The following is a 15,862-nucleotide window of genomic DNA, read 5'->3' as shown; positions in this document are numbered from 1 at the left end:
CTTTTTTGCCCAGTTATTTTCACTGATATGGTTAGTCATTTCCCCTTGTTTATGTGGGCTTGTTACACAGCACCAAGGGGAGAAAAAACTTTTGTTTTGAAAATATTATTGTAAAGCTACACAATTAAGATGATGCAGCACCTGAAAACACTTGAATAATTTTTCAGAATGTGCTAGATTTCTAGTTACTGATTACGATCATCCCTGAAACTGTGATAATGAACAGTTCTGTTTATTCTTAATTCTTAAAACAACTTTTCTGTTGTTTTTTTTAAAGCTGGCTGAGAAAGCAGATCTACTCTGTTGACCAGAGTAGAAGGAACAGGTATGAATCTCACTCTTTTTAGGTTTTGCTTAGTTTTCATGGTCCGTTTTCATGATCCGTTTTCCTACACAAAGTATGGAAATAGAATTTAAAATAACAGACATCATTTTGCATGAGAAAGATATGACCTACATGCCCACGTGAGAGTCCGGGACAGATTAATTAGGAATTTTTGTTCTGTTATGGGGAGATCAATCATATGAAATTCACTGATGTGTGTGTATATAGTGTAACACAGAAGGAAACAATCAACACGTGTCATCTTGTTCTTTGTCCTTTTTTTGCCTGATTGGAATTAGCATGAGTGTAGTTTTAGGCCAGGAAAGGGGATACCTTCTTCCTCCTGCTTTCCAGTCTTCAGTCCTTCCCCTCCCCTGCTCCCAGCAGCACCTAGCTGCTTCTTTTGTAGAGGCTGTTGCCCCTTGGCTAATCAGTTGGGAACCCAAAGGCTGGGTCTCTGCTTTCCTGCCTCGGCTTTGCCCCCAGCACTGCCTGAGAGGGTGAAGAGAGTGAAGTGGGGCACAGATGAGTTTACCCAGCAGCAGCAGCAACTTTCCGTCCTCCCCACAGTGAACCAGAGCCTTTCATGGAGTTACGGGGAGTGGGGGGAAGAGCATGATGGGGCAAAAATAAAGGGGGATCCTTGGAAGATGAGGTAGGGACAAGGAGATCTGTGGGGTACAGCCTGAGGAAGAACAGAGAGACCAGTTAAGGGGGGAAGGTCATCTTTGAAATCCCAGGAGTCAGACAGGCTAGGGGGGCATACGACATCCCTTGCACTTAGAGGTGGGAGGAAGCCAGGGATGGCCTTTGAAAATTAGATTGAAGGCTGTGGTGCTATTCCAGAGAGTTTGTGGATTTATCACTTGCAAGGACTTACTTTGGTAGCTATAACTTGTGAAACTAACCTGGTTGTGTGCGACTGTCACCCTGCAGTGTGTCAGGATAGACCTAGGCTTAGGACTCGTGCTTCTCCACTGAGGAAGCTGCAGCATGTTGTAATTATGGAGGTGGCAAATTCGGGTTCCTGTGGGAAATGGAGTCTGCTCACTGCAGGCTTATGCAAAAATGGTGCAGATTTTAGTCTTCCAGACCTTTATGGTGAGTGAGAGTGAATCCTTGCCAAGGTGCCGTGTAGCCTGCTGCAGTGCAGAGGATGCTGACTTGCAAGTTCTGCTGCATATTTTACATTAGAATTGATGTAATTTGCATGATTCCTTAAAAAGGAAAAGTGGCACATCAGTGCAGCTTAGCTACCCCTCTTCTCCCAGCAGCATTAATGATTGTGCTTCTTATTCAGTACAGAAAATAACATTCATTTCCTCTCATTTAGCCTTGTCCTAAGAGTAAAACAAAGCATTCTCTTATTGTGTGCCTGAAAACATGTTATTGCAGGAAATAACACCATTCAGCAGGCAATATGTAGAACAGGGCTACAGATTGCGGTACAGATGGAAGGACACGAACAGAACTGGGTTCCCAAGCACATGGGTTCAGAGAGATTTTAGATCTCGGAGACTGACTCGTTCAGTGTGGCGGGGAAGGATAAAGTGTGCCAGCTGCACCAATCTTTACTGAATGCCAGCTCACGTTGCTACACTTGGCACCTGCTCTCCTGTATTTAAGAAAGTGCCACAGGAGAGGGGAACCATGGAACAAATGGTTATGTTAGCTTTATCACTGGAAGGTGATAAAGCTGATCCCACTGGGATTGGAGCTGTACCAGGAGGTGATGATGATTTCACTTTTCCCAGAGAGGATTCCTACCCATGGAAAATCCAGGAATCAGATGAATGCTCTGATTAACTTTTTAAAAAGTTTTAAAATTTTTAGTTGGTTAATTATAAAGCTGGTATTTCCAGGCTACCCCCAGCAGGGAAGCATTGAAGTCTCAATTCTGGGGGAAGGCCTTTGCTTGTTAGTCCTGAAGGTGCAGTTGGGAGGCATTGTGCTCAGGCCGGGGGAGGGAAGAGGAGACAGTGCAAAGGGAAAAGTGCATGTTCTTATGGTGTAACAACAGGATCAAGAACCAGGACCTTCCCGAGCTCTAATCTCATTCTGGTCACCAACTCTTGTGTTGGCTCTTGCCTGCTCTGCCTCAGTTATCATGTCTGCAAAATGGGGATGATGGCAACTCACAGGACAGCTGTGCAGATGGATACTTGTAAAACACTTTGAAGATCAGAAGGGTTTCATAGAAGTTGTTTTTTGCTCTCAGGTGACTATTCTTGGTGATTCCTTTCACACAGCAAGCCTTTGAATATGACCCCCGTTTATAAATTTAAAATACATTTTTTATATTTAACTCTATGGGCACGCCTAGACTACAGACTTTTGTCGACAGAGGCTTTGTCGAGAAACACTGTCGACAAAGCTTCTGTCGACAAAGCGCGTCTAGACTATATCCAGTTCTGTCGACAAAGCAAGCCACTTTGTCGACATGAGAGTGTAGATACAATAATGGGACAGTGTAGATACAATAATAATGCTTTTGTCGACTGTCCACTTTTGTCGACAAAACCCTGTGTGGACAGCACCAAATTTTGAAATAAGCTATTTTGAAATTACCTCGAAATAAGCTATGCAATTTACTTATTTCAAGGTAAGGGTGCTGTGTAGACGCACCCTAAATGTTGAAGGAGAAGCAGGATTTGAGGGTGGAGGCTGATGGCTCAGGCTACACCCCCAGATAGTAACCTCACAATCCCCTGAGGTGGCTGTCACTGGAGCCCTGCAACTCCTCAGATATCAGCTTTATATCTGCGGGTGCAGATGTGGATCTCTGAGACTCACTTTTGCAGATAAGGATGTGGATGGGGATACAGGTTTTGTATCCGTGCAGGGCTCTAGCCATCACTGCGAGTTTGAGAATCCCTAATCTAAAAGGTCACAACAAAGGCCTAGAGCTTGAGGCCTTGATTCCCATCCCTGCTGTGCCAGAAGCACTCAGTGTGACTACTTAGCTGTGGGGTGCTCAGTTCACCACCTGTTGCTGTGTTGTGAAGATATGGAAATTAAAGCTCATGACGCACTCTGGGAACTGCATAATTATGGCCATATAAGCATCTAAGATACGTTGCAGCCACAGCTGGAGTGGATGAGGGAGGTGTGTAGCCCTATTTGCTCCTCAACCACAGGAGGAGGGATCACTGTATAGAGAGGTGCTCCACAGTTTGTTAAGCCCCTGTGCATCAGCCCCACCACTGAACCTCACCCCCTAAACCCAGAGGCCCTCCCGCTGAGCCCCCTGCATGCAAGCCCCTGCCTTGCCAAACCCGCTGCATCCAGACCCCCATCCGTGCACCCAAGCCACCCTCTGCTGAGCCCCCTACATTCAAAGCCCTACCCCAAACAGCCCCACTTCCTGCACCTGGACTGCCTCACAGAGCCCTAACCAGCTGCATCTGGGTCCCCACTCGACCAAGGAATTGTGACTGGCAAAGGATGTGAAGGGTAACAAGAAAGGTTTCTACAGGCATGTTAGCAAGAAGAAGGTGATCAGAGAGGGTGTGGGCCCCTACTGGATGAAGTAGGTAACCTAGTGACAGATGATGTGGGGAAAGCTGAAGTACTCAATGCTTTCTTTGCCTCTGTCTTCATGGACAAGGTCAGCTCCCAGACTAATGCACTAAGTGATGCAAGATGGGATGAAGATGGACAGCCCGTGGTGGGTAAAGAACAGGTTAGGAACTATTTAGAAAAGCTAAACATACACAAATCCATGGGTCCGGACTTAATGCATCCGAGGGTACTGAGGGAGTTGGCAAATGTCATTGAGGAGCCTTTGGCCATTATCTTTGAAAAGTCGTGGAGGTCAGGAGAGATCTCGGATGATTGGAAAAAGGCAAATGTAGTGCCCATCTTCAAAAAAGGGAAGAAGGACGATCCAGCGAACTATAGGTTGGTCAGTCTTACCTCGGACCCTGGAAAAATCATGGAAGAGATCCTTAAGGAATCCATTTTGAGGCACTTGGAAGAGAGGAAAGTGATCAAGAATAGTCAGCATGAATTCACAAAGGGCAAGTCGTGCCTGACCAATCCGATTAGCTTCTATGATGAGGTGACTGGCTCTGAAGACATGGGAACGTCAGTGGATGTGATGTACTTTGACTTTAGCAAGGCTTTTAATACGGTCTCCCACAATATTCTTGCCAGCAAGTTAAGGGAATGTTGATTGGATAAATGGATGGTAAGATGGATAGAAAGCTGGCTAGAAGGCTGGGCCCAGCGGGTAGTGATCAACGGCTCGATGTCAGGATGGCGGTCGGTTTCTAGCGGAGTCTCCCAAGGTTCGGTTCTAGGACCGGTTTTGTTCAATATCTTTATTAATGACCTGAATGAGGGGATAGATTGCATCCTCAGCAAGTTTGCAGATGACACTAAGCTAGGGGGAGAGGTAGATACACTTGAGGGCAGAGAGAGGGTCCAGAGTGACTTAGACAAATTGGAGGATTGGGCCACAAGAAATCTGATGAGGTTCAGCAAGGACAAGTGCAGAGTCCTGCACTTGGGATGGAAGAATCCCAAGCATTGTTACAGGCTGGTGGCCAACCAGCTAAGTAGTTGTTTTGCAGAAAGGACCTGAGGATTACGGTGGATGAGAAGCTGGATATGAGTTGACAATGTGCCCTTGTAGCCAAGAAGGCTAATGGCATATTAGGTTGCATTAGGAGGAGAATTGCCAGCAGATCCAGATATGTGATTATTCCCCTTTATTCTGCTCTTGTGAGGCCACATCTGGAATATTATGTCCAGTTCTGGGGCCCCCACTACAAAAAGGATGTGGACGCATGGGAGAGGGTCCAGCGGGGGGCAACAAAAATGATTAGGGGGATGGAGCATATGACCTACGAGGAGAGGCTGAGGGAGTTGGGTCTGTTTAGTCTGCAGAAGAGAAGAATAAGGGGGGATTTGATAGCAGCCTTCAGCTTCCTGAAGGGAGGTTCCAAAGAGGATGGAGAAAGGCTGTTCTCAGTGACAGATGGCAGAACAAGGAGCAATGGTCTCAAGTTGCAGTGGGAGAGGTCCAGGTTGGATATGAGGAAAAACGATTTCACTAGGAGAGTAGTGAAGTACTGGAATGGGTTACCTAGGGAAGTAGTGGAGTCTCCATCCCTAGAGGTGTTTATGTCTCGGCTTGACAAAGCCCTGGCCAGTTGACAAAGCCCTGGTTGATTCAGTTGGGATTGGCCCTGCCTAGAGCAGGGGGCTGGACTTGATGACCTTCTGAGGTCTCTTCCAGCTCTATGGTTCTGTGATTCTGTAAGTCCCACACCTCCAGCACGTGGAGCCTCCTCACGCTTGCAGTCCTCCTGAGCCTGCCCCCCTCACGATCATGTTCACCTCTCTGCAGAATCCCATTACTCCCTTGGATCCAGAATCCCTCACTGAGCTGCTTTGCGTCCAGATCCACCACACCGAGCTGCCTGCACCCAGGTTGCCCCACACAGAACCCACTCATCCCACAGCTGGATCCCCTCACTAAGCTTCTCCATGCTTTAATCCCTGCTGGGCTGACCCTGTCTGCCTCATACCTGGATTGGAGACCAGTGATGGGCTTGCTTTGAGACTCTGTCCCTCTTGCTTGCTACCTTGGTGCTCTTGGAATGGAGGGGCAGGGGTCTGGCAGGCCCAGCCCTTGCGTGGTGTCTGTGTCCTGGGGGGCTGGAGAGGGGCAGCACAGTGATCTTCCACCTCCATGCAACCAATGGCTTTTGCCCCTCCCACTGCCATCCTGGAGCCTCTACATTTATTTATTGACAAATAAAATATACAGAATTTTGTAGAATTGTTATTTTTTTGGCACAGAATTCCCTCTGGAGGCTCTTCTCTGAATTCTCTCCACTTTATCCAATTCTGAATTGTGGACACTAAAGCTGTGTCTTCAAAGGAACAACTTTTTGGTTTTTTTCACATGCAAATTTAGTTTGAGTCAGGAATATAGAGGCGGTCACCAATATAAACCAGTTGTAATGCCATAATGAAAAGTGGTTGGAATTGAGATCTGAAGTTATCAAATGCTGTTCTAGATTTCACATTCCTAAAAATGTGCATACAAGTGTTTGTTCCTGCATGTTTGTTGAATACTTATTTTACACATGGAGAAGGACAATTGTGCAGACTCATTGCTATGTGTTTGTATCTGCAGAAATAGGTGCAGGCTGAATTTTGTGGGCTCCAAAACTGATCAGCTAATTTTTCTGATCACCAAATTGGGGACTGGTTTAAGGCTAATTGAAAATTTGACATTGGCCTTAAACCAGTCCCCAATTTGGTGATCAGAAAAATTAGCTGATCAGTTTTGGAGCCCACAAAATTCAGCCTGCACCGTTGAGATTTGGGTTGAAGTCTGCCATTCCCCCTGCATCCTGAAGTTATTGTAGTTTTTTGTATCTAGCTGTAGTTTTACAGCAAGTTCCATATTATTCCATCTGCTTCCAAAGCAGCCAGTAGTAGGCTTTCCACAGACTTCTATTGCAGTTGGGTTGGAGCAGTGGACAGAGAATGTTTTAAAAATGTATCAGTAATTTAACTTTTGGGTTGATGAAAATATATACAACTGCATAGTTGTAGGTTGCATGGATAGTAATAGAACATGATTTTTGCCATTTTGTTTTTTAGTATCAGCCTTAGAGAACTGAAGACTGTACTTCCCTTAGTAAACTTCAAAGTTGGCAGCGTGAAATTCTTGAAGGATAAATTTGCGGTAATTATCCAAAGCACCTGCTACCCAATATTTGGTGAAAATATATATTGACACTTACATATATCATCTTGTTTGTGGCTTTTGCTTCTTATGTGAATTAATCTGATTTGTGTTGCTTAATTTCAGAGTTTAGGTTTGAATGTAAGGTAGAAGAGTTTTTTAATTATCTTTATTACAGTATATTACTGGTATTAATATTGCAGTACAGGCAGTCCCCGACTTACGCGGATCCGACTTATGTCAGATCCGCACTTACGAACGGGGCTTTCTTGCCCCGGAGGTCGAGGTGGCGGATTGCTACCTGCGAGCTCTGGGGCGAGAAAGCCCCGTTCGTAAGCTGCTCCGGTGCCCCTGGTCTGCTGGAGACCGTCTCCAGCAGCCCAGGGGCACCGGGCGGGTTCCCGCGCTTCTGAGGCTTTGCTCTGGCAAAGTTTCAGAAGCGCGGGACCCCCCTGCGGCTGCGGCTTCAGTCCCGGTGCCTGTGATCTGCTGGGGACCATCCCCAGCAGACCACAGGCACCGGGACTGAAGCTGCAGCCGCGGCGGGGTCCCGCGCCTCTGAAACTTTGCCAGAGCAAAGCCTCAGAGGCACGGCACCCCGCTGTCACTGTGGCTCTGCTCCCCGTGTCCCTGGTCTGCTGGGGGGGGGGCGCAGCTAGTGTGCCCCCCCCCCAGCAGACCAGGCTTTTGTTTTGGACCCTGGGGCAGAGCAGATGGGGTGCTGCTGGGTTGGTCCAGTAGCACCAAGGAGCGGCGCTACTGGAGCAACCCAGCAGCACCCCAGCTGCTCTGCCCCAGGCGTCCCCAAGTCAGCTTCTGCTGAAACTGACCAGCGCTGACTACAGGAAGCCCGAGGCAGAGTTGCTCTGCCCCGGGCTTCCTGGAATCAGCTGCTGATCAGTTTCAGCAGCAGCTGACTTGGGGACGCCTGGGGTTCTTAAGTTGATTCTGTATGTAAGTCAGAACTGGCGGTCAGTTTCAGCAGCGGCTGAACCTGGACACCAGTTCCGACTTACATACAGATTCAACTTAAGAACAAACCTACAGTCCCTATCTTGTACGTAACCCGGGGACTGCCTGTATTGCCCAAATTCAAAGTCAGGCTCATGGCCCTATTGTTGATACTGTGAAAATATATAGGAATAACTGGTCTGTGCCTGTTTTAAAGCTAGAATTTGCATTATGAATGAAGTGATACTTTTAGTTTCTATTCAACATGAATTACTATTGATAACTTTTGAGGCTCATTACAGAGGTCCTTATTTTTCCTTCTTTATACCTCTCTATTCTCAAAGTCCCAGATTATAGTTGCTGGTACTCTGGGTAATGAACACGGAATGAAACATTCTTCAGAATCTGCCACCTGTCTTCTTAATTAACTAGATCAGTGTTTCTTGACCTTTTTTTTAAATAAAGTACCCCCTTTAAAAAAATTATAAGTACCCCCAGTACCTACAGTTTTCAGACACACACAATATTTTTCTACCATTGCAACACATTTATTTAAACAACTTCGTAGCTGGGTGGGCGATGAAATTTTTGGGTGTAAAAAGTACAAAAATAATAAAGTGCTGTAAAACTTAAAACAAAAATTCAATTTTCTCCAAATTTCAGTTGTACTGACGTGCCCCCCGAGACTTCTCTTGTGTCCCCCTAAGAGTACTCTTACCACTGGTTGAGAAACACTGAGCTAGATGAAAGTGAGCTGCAGGCTAACTTCCTGCTGGTTCTCTGAGCCTTGGTAGTGGCCAGAGATGAGGGGTAGGAACAGTGTATTACTAATCAAGATTCTGTTTGTTCAGTTTTCTTCAGAAATCAATTAGCCCTTATGTTAACACAATTAAAAATATGACAGCCATATATCCCTTGGAAGACTATGGCGCCTGGAAAGAACATGTCACATATGTTGCTGTATGGCTGTAACCTAAGATATCCCAAATAACACTGTTTAATGTTTCCTCTTCACAGGAAATTGGAGCTCCCAAGGAAGAACTTAGCTTCGAACAATTTCATTTGTTTTACAAGAAAATGATGTTTGAACAACAGAAATCGGTAAATTCATTCATAGATGGCAGATCTACATACTTGTATCCTGCTTTCATTCCCTGGAATAAAAAGGGAATGCTGATTCACCTCCCCGCCCATACCATCACCACCATATCAAAGCCCTGCCTTACAGAATTGTATTTGATGTGTCTGTGGCCACCAGTGCCAATAACTGGAATCGTACAATAAATAAAGTTTGTATTGCTTCTTGGTTATTTAAAAGGTAAAAGTGTACAAACAGGTAATGGGATTTTATTTTGTTATGTGAGTCTTTTTGTCTGGTGTGTAATATGTCCTTAGATCAGGTGCAATTAATAAATGTTAAGTGAAATAAGGGTTTCATTTCACTTAACATTTATTAATTGCACCTGATCTAAGGACCTATTACAAGCATTGGAGAGGGTCCAGCGGAGGTCAATCAAAATGATTAGGGGGCTGGAGCATATGACCTATGAGAAGAGGCTGAGGGAGTTGGGTCTGTTTAGCCTGCAGAATCAAAGAGTGAGGGGGGTTTGATAGCAGCCTTTCAGCTTCCCGAAGGGAGGTTCCAAAGAGGCTGGAGAAAGGCTGTTCTCAGTAGTGACAGATGGCAGAACAAGGAACAGTGGTCTCAAGTTGCGGTGGGAGAGGTCCAGGTTGGATATTAGGAAAAACTATTTCACTAGGAGAGTAGTGAAGCACTGGAATGGGTTACCTAGGGAAGTAGTGGAGTCTCCATCCCTAGAGGTGTTTAAGTCTCGGCTTGACAAAGCCCTGGCTGGGTTGATTTAGTTGGGATTGGTCCTGCCTAGAGCAGGAGGCTGGACTTGATGACCTTCTGAGGTCTTTTCCAGCTCTGTGGTTCTATGATTCTGATTCGTTTTCGCACGACTTCCTTGTAAAACTTAATCCATATGCCAAAGGATAGTCTCTAAATTATACCAATGACATGTCATGATCACTAAATAAAGATGAACACTGTCATTCTCAGTTATGTCTGGAGATGGTACGTGAATATAATTAGTGCATTGCAAAAGCCACTGGGATGTGTAAATGCGAAAGAATTAGGCTAGTGATTTGTTTAGGTAACTATTGATCATTACTTCCAAATGTTCATTTCACCCAGATTCATGAAGTCAGTGGGAACTGAAAGTATATATCATCTCTGAAAATCACTTATTTAGGTGCCTCACTTGAAAATGTTGGTATAAATATCTCAGTGCTAGTGTCTGCATCCTGTTAATTGTGCCTGCAAATATGTAGGAGGTTGTTAAAACAGAGGCTTTCTGTTCTCAGTTGTACATAAGCATGGTTTATTAGTGATTCTTTTTTTTTCAGCCTTGTAGATTAAATGTAATCATTGTAATGTGGATCCATACAGTGCAATCAAAAGAGAACTATATGCTTGAAGTAGGACTTCTTTGTTTAGCCAGCCTTGTTAATGTGTCTCTCTTCATGACATTTCATTTAAACATGAAATAGAAAAATAATTACATAAAGAGGAGAGTATAGCACAAGTATAGTGAGGTAATCTGATTTCCTAGTTATCTGATTGTCCACGCCCTTGGTGCAGCATTTCAAGGAAACTCCTAGTCTTGCTTAGCTACTGTTTACAGCGAAGTTTCCCAAGCTTTGAACTCTGCTGGTCTAGCCTGGAAGCCATTTAGTTTTGGGTTTTATACCTTGGTGACTAAATAGGATAAACGATACATGTTTCCGGTTTTTCCAGATTCTCTTGGAGGAACCTTGACTGCTTGTGTTTGTTATGACCATTAGGAAAACTAAGTTTGGCTGTGAATTGTGTGCTTTTACATAGAGAAGGCTGAAGAGTGCATATGACAATCTGTTGTTTCTTACCTTGCATTTTAACTCAAAATTTATCTTTCTAATTTAGCATATATAAAATACAGACATTTTTATCCTGGCCAAGAGTTAAAGATATTTCTGACTGTGTGTCTCTCTTTCCCCCTCTCCCCTTAAGATTCTTGATGAATTCAAAAAGGATTCTTCTGTGTTCATTCTCGGGTGAGATTTTCTGTTACTATAAATTTGTCCATATGTGTGTTGTTTATAACATTGTAGGACTTTGCATACTCAAAGATTTCAGGGAATGGAAAAGTTAATTCATAATTTAAAGTGATGTCATTGTTTTCTATTAAGGTGTTTTCATTAGTGATGACAGATGTCATATCTTGTTGCTATGCTACTGGTTAAAATGAATAAAATTGTCATATATTCTTTTTATATGAATTTTAACACCTCACATATTAAGACACTCTTCCTAAAATTCTGAATTCAGTGGAAGATTTCCTGAGTAAGGACAGAATAAAAATAGCATAAGGAAGCTGTTGAGAGTCAAACTTTACTCACAGATAGATTTTAGTCAGAGCTGCTCATGCCTAGCAAAGGACAGACGTGGTCTCTGTTTCTTTTTATGGATAAGCTTAATTTTGAACTGAAGACGTGTGTGGTACAGGGACTTTACAGAAGCAGGGAAGAATCCTAATGTCAAATTCTGTGGCATCATTGGATCTCAGTTTCTCAGTCTGTAAAATGGGCATAATATTAACTGAGGGGAGTTGAAAATTAACTATTTGCACAGCATGTTAAAGAAATGAGGTGCTGGAGCATAAAAGTGATGAGCATTGCTGCTATTATTCTTTTCTGGAACTGAATTTATCAGAACTTTAAATATTACATCAACAATTTTAGTTAAAACATTTGAGAAATTCATTTAGAAATGGCTGACTTTAATATAGGGCCCAGTTCTTTAGCCCCATTGTGACTGCTGGCATGAGGTTTTGGTTCTCCATGTTAGCTCATCTGGTAAATATCCAGAAGACGTGGCTTGTGTGATTATGGTTATGCTAATAATTTATAATAATAAAATTTCTATAGTGACATAATTAAGCTGCACAACATCCCACTGAGATAAGTCACTGCACTGAGATAAGTCAGTGTTGTCTTCACATAAAAGGATAAACAGAAGGAGATAAAAACAAAAAACAGGACTATGTAGCACTTTAAAGACTAACAAGATGGTTTATTAGGTGATGAGTTTTCGTGGGCCAGACCCACTTCCTCAGATCAAATAGTGGAAGAAAATTGTCACAACCATATATACCAAAGGATACAATTAAAAAAATGAACACATATGAAAAGGACAAATCACATTTCAGTAACTTGCCTGGGTCACAAAGTGAGTCATTATGGAAGCTCAGAAGGGAGCTGGAAGCTCTGATTCAAAGGCTGCTGAGTCAGACATTAGACAGCTGTTTGTGGGGCCTGATCCCGAGCCCATTAGGGATAATGGAGAGACCACCTTCAACTGTATTTTGGATTAGGCTATAAATCCACGATCTAGTTGATTGAAATTCTCTAGCATGGTCCTATTATGGCCCTGTCTTAAATTATTTTTTTTATCTATCTGTTTTTAAAATAAAATGTTTCTTCTAAAAATTTTCCTCTTTCTTCTGGTCTAGAAATACTGATCGCCCAGATGCTTCAGCCGTTCATTTGCATGACTTCCAGAGATTTCTGCTACATGAGCAACAGGTGAGACGCTTATGAAACTCAGAATTCTTCCTCATCAAGCCTCACAGCATTTTGTATTTTTCAAAGTCACAATCTGAAACACAGGATGACTGATAACTAGCATTGAACCTTGTGAGCTAAATCTGAGCATTAATCTTCATGATTAAGGTGTGATTTTTCACTCAGCTACTGTTTTTCTATTGCGAAAAGAACAAAATGTGTGTGCAAATGAATTTTTCTGGTCTTTGCCAAGCTGCTAAATACACTGAGGTGATTAGTGGCTGAAAATTAATAAAGTCAAGGATGACGACTGGCCCTCCATGTTAATGTTTGGGGTCGTGTTCCAAACCCATTGAAATCTAAGGGAGCTTTTCCATTGGTGTGAAGAGGGTCAGACTGTCATTCCTGATGTGTGCTGTCTTTGAAGAGGTGTCCTGTATTTGTAGGCAGATGGGTTCATTGCTCTGGGGAGGGGCTTGTCTTTGTCTATAACAGCTGAGATTCTGATTCTCAGACAGCATGACTTGGTTTGACTGATAAGGTACTGAATTAATTTAAAAAAAATTCGCTGAAGGAACCAAGCAATTCATTTCTGAAACTGTCTGCTCTATGACAGTGCATATTGTAATTCTTTGGAATATCTGGAGATCTGCTGTACAAAATGATGCTGAAAGAACATAAAGAGTCCAGAGTTAGATCTTCTCAGTCTTCAGTAGGGCCAGGATTCACTCTTAAATCAGGTCCCCACCTGTGACAGCCTACCATTTAAACAGAGGACATCTTTGATCCCTAAAACATCACATCGGCTTTTCTTCACCTGAGAGAGATATTATCTTTTATGTTTAAACTATCGTTTATTATTTGTATTTTGTAATGCTAATGAGCCCTGCTCATTGACCAAGAGCCATTGTGCTAGGTCCTGGATAAATATGTAACAACAGACATTCCTGAATATCTCTTCTGGGGGGAAAAAGCATGAGCCTAAATTACAGTAAAAAACACATTTTTTTACTGAATTCATACAACTGGAGTGGTGTGTAAAACCTTCCGGTATGCTGAAGTAAGTATTGGTTTGTGATCTGTGATTTTTAAATGCAGCAATAACTTGAACCATAGATAGTTTACTTACTGGATGGGTTCATCAAAAGATGAAGTCAGTTCACTGTCACCAGTTAAGAATGCAATGTAGTAAATTACTGCTATGGATGTCTGTCTCTTATATAATACACAATTTCATTCACAAAATCTTACTACCTTTTTTGGTAATACAATAAAACAACGTACACAATAAACTTTTCTTAATTTGAAGGAGGCTTGGGCACTGGATCTCCCTAAAGTCCGAGAACGAATGACAAAGTTTATAGATGACACTATGAGAGAAACTGCCGAGCCCTTCCTCTTTGTGGATGAGGTAAGAGAAAATATTTGTTATAGCTCTATATATGTTTAACGTTCTCTTCTAATTCCTTGAAATTTAATTTGCTGGTCAGGACCCTTTTTATTAGCAAGATGGAAGTTCCTCTAAGCTCTGTTGTTATATTCTTTTCTTATTGCATGCATTTAATTTCATTCTCTTTTTTTACATTTTAGTTTCTCACTTACCTTTTCTCAAAAGAAAACAGTATTTGGGATGATAAATATGATGCAGTAGATGCCCAGGATATGAATAACCCTTTGTCCCACTACTGGATTTCTTCCTCTCACAACACGTAAGTTTTAAAAAAAATCTCATCAGACAGACTGGATGTACGTTACAAGAAGAAAGTATCAGTTTACATGTTGTCAAGGGTACTCAAACTGGGTCAGTGAAAGCTTTCTGAGAAAGTGCATCAGACAGGGCTCACTGACTTTTAAAAAAGGCTTTAGAATGTTGTGAGGAGCACAGAGTTATAATAGCAGACCCGCCACCCTTTCTGTCTCTCTCTCCCTCTGCATAAAAAACAAAACAACAAACAAACAAAAAACCAAGATACTTTGTTGTTAGAATGTAGGACAGAAGCTGCTACAGTGAGCTTCCTGTAACTTTTTGATGCCAGAAGGCAGGGGATTGAATAACTCAGGGTGCAAAATTTCATGTTGATCAAAAAGTCTCTTTCTCCCAGCACCTAAAGCCCTGTTCAGTTAGTCTCATTGTGCCTGGGTGTTCTAGTGCTTAAAGGGTCACATCCTGATGGTCACATGTAGTGGGATGTTTGCCTGACACTGGGCTGCAAACTTCAGTCAAAGTCCTCCATCAGAGTCTCCATGGCACATGATTATTTACCACTTCATTTCACTGTGGAAGGATGTACACAAAGATAGATCCTGATATTCTTGAGTATCATCTGAATTACAGCATTTTAATCTGTTGAGCATGCATCTGTGCTTATAAACATCTAGAGAAGTGTTCCAATAGTATTCTGAGCTTAGGTATTTTGACCTCATGTATTATCTACCATTTCAAAAGAAGCATGTATAGCATAGAAACTGGGTGCCCTACCTTCTGAAAGCCAGGTAATGTGTATTATAATTTTAACGTGGGTGGGGCATCTTGGGGAAACTGCTGTCCTTCTTTGTGTGACCTGGAAAGTAACGGAACTTGCAGTGGTTGGGCTGATTGACAGTGGGGAAAAGCAGATTTCTGGTGGGGGTGGCAAATCTGTGAAAAGCTCAGTGACAGTTCACACTGCAGAAGGGGTGGTTCAGGGAACAGGAAGCATTTGGTTAGTGGGTCCTGGAGCAACACGTTTCCACTCGGGAGCTAGCCTTACATGGCCTTTGTAGGGGAGACAAGCAGGATTCTAGCAGTCGGAGAGACAATATATGCTGCTATAAAGAGTTTAAAGAGAAGCTAGATAATTTCATGGAGGTTAGGTCCATAAAAGGCTGTTAGCCAGGGGATAAAATGGTGTCCTTGGCCTCTGTTTGTCAGAGGCTGGAGAGAGATGGCAGGATACAAATCGCTTGATCATTGTCTTCAGTCCACCCTCTCTGGGGCACCTGGTGTTGGCCACTGTCGGCAGACAGGATACTGGGCTAGAAGGACCTTTGGTCTGACCCAGTACGGATGTTCTTATGTTCTTATAAGAAGGCACTTGGGAACTGAATTAAAAGTAGCAGCATTCACTTGGATCTTCCTTATTGTTCTAGATTTATTGCACAACCAAAATGTAGTTTTTAAAGACTTCTGTGCTTATCAAGTTGGTTGGCAGTTATCATTCTGGGGTCAGGCTTCTTGTTAAACCTTTCATTATTATTATGAATCTTGTTTAATACAGTAATACCTCAGACTA

General features: G+C 42.9%; 1 protein-coding gene across 2 annotated transcripts in view; it reads left to right on the top strand.

Moving 5' to 3' along the window:
• The window catches only part of PLCG2 (phospholipase C gamma 2), a 99,114-nt gene that overhangs the window by 37,064 nt on the left and 46,188 nt on the right, over nt 1-15,862 (top strand). For both annotated transcript variants that reach the window (XR_012906659.1, XM_075939997.1), the window contains exons 5-11: nt 278-325; nt 6,947-7,031; nt 9,000-9,083; nt 11,038-11,081; nt 12,539-12,611; nt 13,900-14,001; nt 14,181-14,299. Coding sequence is in view for 1 of the 2 variants with exons in the window: in XM_075939997.1 (XP_075796112.1) it covers nt 278-325; nt 6,947-7,031; nt 9,000-9,083; nt 11,038-11,081; nt 12,539-12,611; nt 13,900-14,001; nt 14,181-14,299 (555 nt within the window). In the remaining variant the exon portion in view is untranslated. The remainder of the gene's footprint in view (nt 1-277; nt 326-6,946; nt 7,032-8,999; nt 9,084-11,037; nt 11,082-12,538; nt 12,612-13,899; nt 14,002-14,180; nt 14,300-15,862) is intronic.

Source organism: Pelodiscus sinensis, chromosome 12 (assembly GCF_049634645.1).
Source record: "Pelodiscus sinensis isolate JC-2024 chromosome 12, ASM4963464v1, whole genome shotgun sequence".
Taxonomy (NCBI): Eukaryota; Metazoa; Chordata; order Testudines; family Trionychidae; genus Pelodiscus; species Pelodiscus sinensis.
The sequence above is the reverse complement of the archived record's forward strand: the minus strand, read 5'-3'. Positions and strand labels throughout refer to the sequence as shown.